This window comes from Acipenser ruthenus, chromosome 18 (assembly GCF_902713425.1).
Source record: "Acipenser ruthenus chromosome 18, fAciRut3.2 maternal haplotype, whole genome shotgun sequence".
NCBI lineage: Eukaryota > Metazoa > Chordata > Actinopteri > Acipenseriformes > Acipenseridae > Acipenser > Acipenser ruthenus.
In genome coordinates this window covers 1453570-1465744 of record NC_081206.1, presented here as the reverse complement: position 1 = coordinate 1465744, position 12175 = coordinate 1453570, and the positions used below count along the sequence as shown (strand labels likewise).

The window sequence follows — 12175 nt, the reverse complement described above, 5'->3', positions numbered from 1 at the left end:
ATACAGGGTTAAACAGGCTTCCGTTTCTAAAAGGTGTCATGTTTAAACAGAATACCCCGTGAACGCTCCTGTGTCGATTTCACTCAGGAGGATACACAACCCCAGGGGCTCGTCCAGGTTATTCAGCCTGATCAATAACTGCAGGACCCCATGGTGTATCCTCTATATAACCACTGTGAAAGCGCAAGAGCACAGTCATGGGAGACAGAGACTGATACTAAATGATACTAAATTTTATATGAATCTCAGGGTGTTAAACCTCCTCTCACCTTCAACCCCCTCAGGAGAAAGCGGACTCCCAACCCCCCTAAGCTCCTGCTGGGATGTTTGCTTTAGTATCTGAAGTAATGCACAGATTGATTTCTGAATGTATCGATGTGTTTACCAGGAGGACTCCCTCGGGGGTGTCCAGTCTTGGGAGTGCCAGGGTTTGATTACCCTGAGCAATACTGTAGCTGACACGTCAGTGTGCTGAACCTCAAAGGATAAATAATAACACCCCCTGCCTGTGGGATTTTCCAAACGTCTCTTTAAGGTAAATTTCAAGATCAAAAGGATCATAGCTCTTTCTTTCACTTCTGCAAGGTCCCTGTGATTGATCTGCATTGAAAGAGCCTTTTGAAGTAGGAAGGAGGCTTGATTCATAAACATGAAAAACTGCCATTCCGTACCACAGTAATAACTCTCTGAAAAGAGGCTATAGCGGTCCCTCTGTATTTCAGGGCTTGCATATCCATTAGGTGTTGTACAGTAGATTTGAGTCATTTTTTATGTATATATTTTTTCATTTCTTCAGGATTAGTCTACTGAGATGCAACCCCCTCGTTCGCAGGGACATCCTGGCAGCAGCAGCATGACAATCAATCGATCGATCAATCAATCGATCAATCAGATAGACAGAAAAAGGAAAAATAATTTAAAAGCAATCACAACACGATTAAAAGAAACCTTATAGGGATCATCACTTTTCCAAATGCACAGCACACCCCGGGGGTACTCTGGCGAACGTACATTGTGAGTGTGCTTTGAGAAGAGCTCTTCCTGCCTTCTTCACTAAACACACAGACATTCATTCTCCTCGACAGGTACTCCTCAGGGCAGAGTCTGCACAACGCACTCTGGCACACACAGGGGAGGGAGGTTAGAGACCCTCTCAGAGCTTGCTGGTGTGCATGTGATCATTTTAAACGTTAGGCAAAGAGCTTGCAGCACTGCAAACATGACAAAACTGCCCTTTCAACCATCTCTCTGCTGGAAAGCAGGTTAGAAGTGAATCTCTGCCCTTTCCCTTCCTCTTGTTCTATGGCGGAGCCTGGTATTTAATTTCTGGTTGGCTTGAGCACAGAGCATGACGGTTGTAAATTCATTCTCTTGGATTTGGCCATATGTGCTGATCAGGGCTCTTTTACACTTCATTTACTGGCTGCAGCGGCTTTCTGATTTATTCACTCTGACACCGTGGGGCTACCTGCAATCCACAATCAAGTGAAGCCCCCGCAGCAGAATTAGCCAGCCACCCAGGATAGCAATTACCAACAAGTGATGCACAGGTCTCTTAACACTTTACATAAAACCCTTACCCGATCCCTAACTGGAATGCTAACACACTAACCTTAACTCCAAACCTAACCCTTACACTAACCCTAACTCTAATCCTAACCCTAACCCTAACCCTAACCCTTACACTAACCCTAACTCTAATCCTAACCCTTACCCAATTATATAGGTACAGCTCAGTGGGTTTGAGTAGCTCTGTAAAGACGTTTTTGCAAACACTGTGCAAAGGTATGACGGCAATAATACCCTCGACAAGTGTCTGTGACGTCAGGTGGTTTCCTCTGTTTGTGGCCTGGCTCAGCGCCAATCCCTGATAGCAGTGTGAAGGATGATTCTGCCATCGTCAGGCCTGACTCTGCTCCCCCATCTCTATCGGATCCACCACCTTCTCATAACTGTTACACTGCCATTCTCTCCCATTGTCCTGGAGGAGCCGTACATCATAGTAAACCAGCCAGCCTGCCTCCAGACCTCCCCAATTAAAACACCATTAAACTGTCCTTCATAAAAGAGTCAAAACACACAGTGTAGAAATAAAAAATAAAACATGTGCACCTATTAATGCATGCTGGCCTGCAGGGTGGAGATTAGCGTGTGGAGGGAGTGCAGTCTAGCCAGTGAGTGAGGACCTATGAGTGACATCAACTAAATGCTTCGCTCGTTATTACCAATGGAGTTCTTTAGTCTAATTCCAGTGGGATAGCTGTGATTCTTACAGTGCTCTGTTGGGATGCCTTATGCCTCCTGCTGGAGCCATCAATATAGCTGGAAAATACAGTCACACTTAAGAGTAACTGTAATGATGCATCTATAGAGATGCTACGGATGTCATGAACAACATACAGCAGCCCAGTGTTATAAAACACGTAATTAAGGCATTGCAAGAAACCTTGGCATTGTTGTGAGTAAAGCGTCATGCTGCAGAAGTAGTATTGTAATGAATTGTTGTTCCTTGTTAGTAATTATCAGCACATTTCATTGCATCTTCTGATAGAAATCCTGAAGCTAAAGTGGGACTGAAAACCCCAGCACTGTGGCTGCTATTCCTAAGAGATTCCATTTTAAGCCCTTTGAATTTGCGGTTCTTTCTTGAAGTGTTTCCCCGTGGGGGAGAAACACACACACTCACAAACAGGCCACCTTTCAGCTTGACTCTCTGTGCTGTATAAAGTAAACTCAGATTCAGCAGATGAAAGAAAAGGTCTTTGAACCTACCTTTGGAGTGAGTCCTCACCAACTGCACTGGGGCTGCAAAGAGAGGAAACAAACAAAAAAAACCATTCAGAATCTAGCTCCCTGCGCAGTCGTTAACACAGTAGCCCCGATTGGTCAAAACCTTTTGTAGATATCACATGTTTACATAGCCGGTCCTTTTACTCGAACTTGGCCATGCTTGTACATGTTTTTGAACAGATAAAACCTTTTCAAGATGGGTAAACAACTTTGTGCAGACTCACAGTGAGTATTCATCCTTCAAACAGGAATGGACCCAATGAAAAGCAATTAAACCGACACAGTGTTCAGCACCAAGCAGGACAGAGTAAACAAGCATTCTTCAATCAGCAGCATGGCACCTCATCATAACCTCCCTTTCATTGTCTGACAGGGATGCAGCACATTCACGAACATGATATTCCAGCCCAGGTCTGTGTGGTGTCAGTTATGGGGATGAGAAAGAGCAGGGGTCTGAGCAGTGAACCGTCTCTGCAATGTTGCTTCTCTTTACAGTTCTTTCGTTAACTCCTGTAGGGTTGATTCCAGGCTGACTGGCCTGTCATTTTGTGGGGCTCCTAGAACCTCCTCCAGAGATCACATGAGCCCTCAGAGCAGCAAGTTAACAAAGTCCTGTGATGGGGAAGCCTCTACCAGACCCAACTGCTCTTTGAATTAATGAAGTGAATGACTGATGACAGCTGTCACTGCAAGCTATAACACATTACACTCTGCAGAAAGGAAATGGAACAAAATTAGTATTTTGAGGAAGTTGCCAAAGGCACTTTTTTTTCATGCATGGCTATAATTTTCTTCAGCGAGTTTTGCATCGCACACGGTAACCGTTTGTGTCTTCTGTAAATGGGTACATATTATTTTTGCAGGTTTTAGTCATTTACTGCATTGCATTTGTCACTTTTCTGGCTCTTAGTATAAATCACAGCCTCGGCCAAATGTGCCAATTTACTTCCCTGCAGAATCCTGGGAACAGATTAAAAAAGTCGGGACACGGAAATTAGAATTGTGAGGTATGTACAGAGAAGAGCTGAAACCTGCAGAGAAACACATGTAAAGCAATAGGGTTATTTTGAACACACAAAATATGGACTGGAGAGGAGGCTAATCGTGGGAAACTATGCCCCCCGAGGGAAGAACTACAGATACCAACAGGGGACTGAATGCCCGAAGCCGCAGGGAACTATAGTTCTTCCCAAGGGGCCTTTGGTTTCCCACTGTGAGCCGAGGTCTGCAGTTTGTTTTATGAACCAGTCAAGAAAGTCATGTTTTTGAAGTCCACAGAGCAGAGTTATTAAAGTTTTTTTGGCATAGAAATGTCCGTCTGACTTTCTCACTGCGGCACAGAATTCTCTGAGGAGTCCCTTGAGTTTGTGAACGTCGTATTTATTCACATCGTTGATTTGTTTCGAATTTTAAGAAGTCAGAAAACACTGAAAGCAACGTTTTTATGACGATTTTAGTGTTTGCAGCATCTTTGTTTTGTAGTATATTTTGTAATTCGTTTGTCCCACCATTTGGCTTTGCTGTGTGAAGAGAGGAAGGGTGTTCAGTGTGTGACGTAATTTGAGGAAGTTTGTAAAAAAAAAAACTATAAACCTCAAGCAGAGTCACGGGGCAATCGATGGATCTATTTTTGGTCCTGTGATGAGGTTTAACCAATCACATGCCAGAATTCCTAGACTAATTCATAAATATATATATAATGCTCAAAATACACTATAAAAATAAATATAGTACTATATAGTAGAGCAAAAGTTGTCAAAAATAGATTGAGACATTTCAGACATGTCATTGTGATAGAGATTCCATACATTATGTAAGTGTGATGATTACTAACTGCAGAATACTTTACATGAAACTACTTCATAATGAATCCTGCTGAAAAAGGTCACTGGCTGTGAAGGACCGTCACTCAGTGCCAAGCCCAGGATGTGGTGTTGTACCCCAGGTCATACTGTAGGACAAGGGAGCAGACGAGTGGAATAGAGTGACAATGTAAAGCAAAGGGTGATAATGAGGTAAGTGTTCTTTCTGCATCATAAACGAGGCTGACATTTTCTCTAAATTAAGCAGTCATCGTCAGCTGTGCTCAGACTTCACTGCAGCTGAAAGTATTCAATCATTAAATTAGTTTTTGTTTACTAATTGCCACACTGCTGTGTGACTGCTGTGTTTTATATGCTGTAAATTCAGTGCACAGGGGTGGGACATCCTTGGACAAGAGAGGCTGCATTTGAATCTACCCAGCAAACAGAAAACAACTACAGAGTAAACACAGCTTATTTACACATACTATGCTTTCCATGTTATTTATTTTTAAAGAACATTTACCACGATATTAACATCAAATACTATTTTAAATTCCGTATTGGAAACCCTCTGGTGTTTTTGTAGTGTGTAATTCTGTACAAAATATGATTTCCTATTGAATTCAAAATGAAGTAATCCTTACATTTGTGATCAGTTCCATGTGCGTTTATGAATAGTGCACCATTGTTTATTTCTTTTATGGAGCACACTTTATGCACAAAATGAAATCCGCTGTCTGTGAGATCCAGATAATGCAGATAGCATTGTTCAGAATCTCTGAGCATTCAGCAGAGGACACAGACGCTCTTTCCAGAGAAGTAGTAGTCCTGTTTAAGTGCCAGTGTGGGGTCCTTCACCAGCTGCAAATTATACTCAACACCCCCTAAACAAAAGGGGGTGCTGAGAAAGCCAACGGTTAACTAATTAAAACAAAAAGACCGGGTAAAAGGACTGTAAATGAAATGTTCAATGAAAGAATGGAACCACAAGAAACGGCAGTTGTAGTAGTTTGTTGACTTGGGGTGCAAACCACTTATTTAATTAGATTTAAAAAACAATATTAATTAACAAAGAAGCGTCGCTGGAAGAGCTCTGCTCTTTCCTGTCAGAGTCCTTCAGTCAAGCTGCATTTCAAAGCCTTGTCTTCCCCTGGGGCTTCTCAACAGTCTTATTAATTTGTAAATGTATTCCCTTTTTCTCCTTAACATTCCACAGCCCAAACACCCATCTCATTTTTAATTTATGAGTCTTACTATCAGGAGCTTCTTGCTGCATCTCTTGGCGGCAGCACGCATCACCCCCGCCACCTCCTGGGGTTTGCCTCTCGGATGCGGGTTCCAATCTGCCCCAGTAAGTCTGAATGGCTTTGTCCTTGGAGTCTAACACAAGCCAGGCCCCCTATTAGAATGCTGGTACTGCACATCCTCAAAAACACACAGTAAGGGCATCTAAGAATCTTCAAATATACACAGTGTATAGACAACTGAATCTTAGAATATACACAGTGCATAGGTTGGGGGGGGGGGGGGTTGGATCAGTTTTGTTAAAGAAATAGTTAATATACTGTAGTTAAGATCCAGGTTAATAGATGAATGTGTCTTTCCGTTTCACTGTAGCCTACTGCAATTACAGCTGTTGCTTCAAGAAGGAGCTCCAACTAATGAGGCCCTATTTTCCATCACTTCAGCGCAAAACAAATAGAGAGCGAATGCAATTGGAAGAGTGCAGCTGCGTGGTTTTAAAGCACGGCACAGAGAAAACACTGCAAATGAAAGAAGCAGAGGGTTTAAAAATAGCCCTAGGCGGCGGAGCTCTGGTCTCATGTCATGAATTATAGAGCTCTCTCTGGTGCTGTGGCCGAGGCTTGCATCCTCGGCCAAGTCAAGCACAGTCCGGGGCATTGAGGTGTGAGAGAGGAGTGTGTCTCGATGAGGACGCGGAGGGCACTGATTGGTGGAGAGGCTTCGAGAAGCAGGGCACCATGGGAGCTTGACTTCCATCAAGGGACATGCGCTACAGATGTCTTGGATACCGAGGTCTGTTTTATGGTAATTATCAAAACGCTGTTAATTAAAATCACAGCAACGGAAACAGCATTTCTGAAATCAGCTCAACAAGTCTTTCATTTACTTTCGCTTCTAATCCTTGAATAGCGGACAGTATCAGGGGTACTGCAAGGCACCTTCAGTGTGACTTCACTGCACACCCGAAAGGAACCCAGACTGCTTGAGGTTCTGGGGTACCCTGTCGTACAGCCGTGGATCTGGGCGTGCAAACATCACTGCTGTATACGTGATGACTGGCGGGGGGTTTGGAGCTACGAATGATGATGTGCAAAGGAAGCCACAGTCACATTGCCCTGGAGGCAGACAAGCAGGATCTCCTTTCTAACCAGACCTCAGCTACAGCAGCCAAGTCAAACTGCAGCTATTGGATCATTAATCGCTGCTTTTAATCTATTGAAGCACTGGGTCTCAGGGATGATGTCGCTCTTATTCCTTTAATATATTAACTGTAAGAAACACCGTGAAACCATTTATAGGTTGTCTGGAAAGGGAAGAAATCCTTAAATCCTGCACAGCTGGTGACTACTAAGTGAGAAATGAATTACTAGAAATAAATGACTACAGTGCAGCAAATCAGCAGAGTACAGAGAAGTCTATGAAGAGGTCCTGTGTGGCACTACCCTTAGCACCACTGCTAGTGTTGGAGGTGCCATCGTTAGAATAGACATTCAAACGAAGCAGTGTTCAGTACAGTACATCAAATGGCATTTCATTTTAAAATAATGACACACATGCAGCTTGCATGGCTTTTTTTTGGTTTGTGTTTTGTTTAACCTCTCCTTTTAAGTTTGAAATGGTTTCCAAGCAGTTTTCAGCTCTGGTGCTGAATTATTAGACTTGCCCGAGTGTGTCTTGGATTCCAGAGTCGTGTGAGGGGCTGTTAACTCTGCTGGCTTCACCCTCCCTTAAGATAATGAAAAGGAAAAAGTACAAAAACCCATTACAATGTCTCTTTAGGCAAAGGTGCTGTGCAGGGCTGCCATCACACTCGCTTCCTCCTCAGTGCACATGTCCTGACTCCTGCAGAGAGATCAGAGACAGCCCATAGTGCATCGCTGTACTGCTCTGACGTGAGCTCGCAAGCACAGGAATAGCAAACTGAATGCATCAGTAAATAAGCATGTCAGGATGCCGTAATGATGAGGCATAAGTGGCGCAATAATGGGGTGGAAAAGGCCAGGGAACAGGATGGAACACAAAGTGCAGTGCCACATCAGATGGGTAAAGCAGCCAAGTGACTTCACAGCTCCTTCAGCCATGTCACTTTGATGACACTTTGATTGGGGAGGATAGTTGAGAATGCTTTTTTATGGCATGTTTTAGCTGGGAGTGTGCATGCTGTACTTGGAAGTCTTTTGAATAGGTTACTAGTGAAAACTGCTACGTGAATTGTGCTGTCTTGCCACAGGTTCTCACAGTGATAGAAGCAATATGTATCGGCCTCTTACTTTGATGGATCTATTTCGGTTTCTGTGCCTGAGCCCTAATGAAGCTGACAGATTCAAACAGCTACAGCCGCAACCCTAAACAGGCAGATAAAGAGAGCTAAACGCTTTCAGCATGAGACACAAAACAAAGGGCTGCTTCTTCCCTGTGTTTATCGACGGTTTTATTCTGGGAAGGTCTGTAAGGGGTGTCACGGGGATCCCCGATCAATCCCACCCTCTGAAGCCCGGTCTCTGATCCCCCCCACACTGCCAGGGGCTCACAAGCAGGATGGGCTGCTCCTCCAGATGGAGCGATAGCCGCATCCTCACACACAGCACTAGACCTTCACATTATTCTCTATGTAATGCCTGCTCTCATTTTCAATCACTTCCCATCTTTCTTTCTTTCTTTCTTTCATCTCCCATGCATCGCAGTGTTCAGCCCCCATGGACAGTGAATTACTCCTGGCTCCACTCTTCCCAGTTCAGTCCTGCTCTCTCGGGGGCTGGGTGCAGTTTCTTTATTATTTTTTTTATTAAGTTCTTTTTCTGGCAGTGCAGTTTATTTTGTCCTGATGTAGACACAAGCTGGGCCATGTTTAGTTGTGTTTTCTTTTTTAATTAAAAGTTTTACCCTCCACAGACTAGCTAATCTCATAAACAAACTCACTAATCAGATCCCTGGAGAAAACACTGCATCCTGAGCAACATATTCCTGAAATGAATAGAAAAACGAACAACGATAAGCTGCACATCGAGGAAAACTCATTTCAGACTGGCATTTCCAAACAGCGACCAGATCCAGCGAGCTACAAGTGAATTCAACTGATAATCCACTGAGGCACCGATACCCAGCGAATGCAGCTTTAAACCAATCTGCACATGAGGCATACAGTGAGCTCTGTCCTTCCTCTCCACTGCACATGAGAGATACAGTGAGCTTTGTCCTTCCTCTCCACTGCACGAGGAGGGATACAGTGAGCTCTGTCCTTCCTCTCCACTGCATGAGGGGGGATACAGTGAGCTCTGTCCTTCCTCTCCACTGCACGAGGAGGGATACAGTGAGCTCTGTCCTTCCTCTCCACTGCACATGAGGGATACAGTGAGCTCTGTCCTTCCTCTCCACTGCACATGAGGGTGGATACAGTGAGCTCTGTCCTTCCTCTCCACTGCACATGAGGGATACAGTGAGCTTTGTCCTTCCTCTCCACTGCACATGAGGGATACAGTGAGCTCTGTCCTTCCTCTCCACTGCACATGAGGGATTTCTGGTTTAAAACATGCTCTTGTGAAGCACTTGTGCTTGAATGGGTCTCGACATTGAGAGGTGAATTCTCAGTTCTCTTCTGTGCTTTACTAGTTTAGCCTCTTACTGTTTTATAGTAGGACTGTTGTGCTGTATTGATGAACTAATTGATTTGACTTTTTACATAGTGCAGCATGTCATGCCTCTGTCACACAGTATAAGAGACTGCTTCAGTCTCCAGCTGGTTTATTTATTAGAAATGCATTTCAAATTTTGTCAAACACAGTAATCCGTTTTACCACTACAATCCTCTCAGGCCAGGGTCCTAATCCCTTCACTGGATCAGAAAGCATTTAGTCAAAAACTCCAAGTGCTGTGTGTATTAATCCCGCCAGCCCGGGAACCCAATCTGCTCTATTCCCTTGAAAAGCTACATTTTAAAAACGCAGTTCTTCAAATAACAGGCAACAAATGCACACCTGCTAACATTTAGAGTCCAAAGGTACGTCTCCAGAAAACATCCAGGTCTCTGTGGTGAACAAACAACCGTTCTTTAAACGGATGAAAACGTTCTGCTGAATTATTGGGCTTTGAAATGTTACCAGAAACTGACAACTCAAGACGTCTAATTTAAGGGCTTGTAAAAGCAGTCTTTAATCATTCCTTACTCCCCTTTTTAAAATTCAGAAATAAATATGTTGTGAATAGCTTTGAGAATCTGGACCCATGTCTTTCCCCCTAGTAATCCAGTCCTGGTTTTTATTTCAACATAGATCCGATTCTAAAAATAGAACTGTATTCCTTTCAAATCAGCCCGGCTTTCCATTATTCCAGAGAACATTGCATACGGTGTTCACAGATAGCCTGCCAGCAGAACAGGGACGCAGGGGAGCTTGTGGTAATGACAGTATTCTCTACATGCTACACATTATGAAGATGTGTAGCACTTGACTGAATGAAAACAGCAGGCTCTTTAGAGGTATTACTGAATCCTGGAGCTGGAAGTCATGAACTGTCTTTTTATCTCTGGGGTTCTAGCCAGTGAGTTCTGAGACCCCCTTCGTTTTAATTCAGTGCCCTTTGACCCCAGAAAGCATGGCCTTTGTGTTCTGTAACCATGGCTACCACACCATCTTGCTCTATGCTGCAGTGCTGTCAGAAATAGCAGAGCCCAGTCCCCCTTGGTATCAGGAATATGGGTCACATAAGAAAAACATGCATTGAGAAGTGTGGCTTGTTTCATCAATAGATACTTCCTTCCCATCATGTGTTCATTCCTGCATACTGCGCGCCGTCATTTTATAAAACATTATTCACATACGAGTTGGTTTTTTTTTTCTTGCAATTGATATAGTATAATATATTCAGGGGTGGAAAGAAGACTCCCATTGCATAGCAGTTTGATCCATAAGACACACCTGAGCTCGTTACCTACACACTGTGGCTAATCAAGATCACAGTAAAGCCTGGAACGGGTGAAACTACTTTGAGTCTTATTTCCGTCCCTGAATATATGTGTTTGACTGGGCGGTGGTCTCATGAATCCTTGCTGAAGCCTGATTCCATTCCCTTTCTCATCCTCTTAGTGATTGTCAGCACACAGAGGCACTGACTGGCTCAATGGATTTACCATGCGGGTCGAGGGGGGCAGTGCTGTTTGTTTTTGTGTCCACTATTGCAATGCAGTGAATAGGAAACCCTATTTCTGACTGTATTTCTCTATGTTGTTCCCCACGCTCCCCGAGAAGCCAGCATTATTAGATGACCTCAGATGTGTGCAGAGCATCAAATCCTCCGCAGTAATTCCTCTCGCCGCTCCGAAAACCAATCACGACTGCTGCTGGTTGCCCTGGCAACGGCGGTCCTCTAGAACAGCATCGGCAGATCTGCCAATCTCTCGGCCAAGGGAGTTTTTTTTTGTTTTTTTTTTCCTAATGAGGTACTCCACTCTACTGCAACACATACTTGCTTTTTTATAGCAAAACCCAATTAAGAAAATTGTCCAGAAAACCTAGAAAACTGATTGGGCAGCTGACAAGTTCTTGTATGATAGGCATTCTTAAACACAGGCTGAATGTAAAAATTGACAGATGGATAGATGGATGGATAGACACAGACAGATAGATAGATAGATAGATAGATAGATAGATAGATAGATAGATAGATAGATAGATAGATGGGTTGATAGATAGACAGATCGCTAGATGCAGAATTTCTGGTAATGGCCTGGGTGTATCGTAGCTTCAATCTGAGTGAGAACAGAGAGGGTGAAAGATGGAATACAGGTGATACACAGACACGGTCTATTAGCATCGGACTGATCATGTACTTGTTACAAATGGCAATGCTTCAATGGCAGGTGAAAGGTAATCAAACACGCATAGCAAGCTGAGGCTACAAAGAACCCACACAGGGGGAATACTGTAAAACAGGAAAGACCTGCAGAAACTTCACTGTGCGGCTGTCTCACTACAGACATATTTAAAGAGACAAATGTTAGTGCATGTAAACTATATATATATATATATATATATACTGCTGAGAAACTGGACCCCACCACTTTATGAACCCTCTTCCATACAGCACAACAGGTTTCATGATTTCAGAGGTCGGTAAGTACAGTAAGATAAGGTGGCAGGAAGGATCATTCTGGGTTTTTTCTGATATCTTTTTGATAATTGATGTTATTAATGAATTCTGGCAAACACAAACTATGTATTTTTGCTTCCCGATACATTGGTTTTGCTTCTGTCCTGCTGGCACTATGGTGATATTTTGCCCCTGGGGTGCAGCAGCAATGGATCTTGCATGGTTAATTGCAGGCTTCCATAATAACAGCA

At 43.5% G+C, this 12175-nt stretch overlaps 1 protein-coding gene across 2 annotated transcripts in view; it reads right to left on the bottom strand.

Annotated features, from left to right (window-relative positions):
- Window positions 1–12175, bottom strand: part of LOC117423729 (solute carrier family 12 member 5-like) — a 99719-nt gene that overhangs the window by 71100 nt on the left and 16444 nt on the right. For both annotated transcript variants that reach the window (XM_058990697.1, XM_058990698.1), the window contains exon 2: window positions 2773–2805. In XM_058990697.1, the coding sequence (XP_058846680.1) occupies window positions 2773–2805 (33 nt within the window). The remainder of the gene's footprint in view (window positions 1–2772; window positions 2806–12175) is intronic.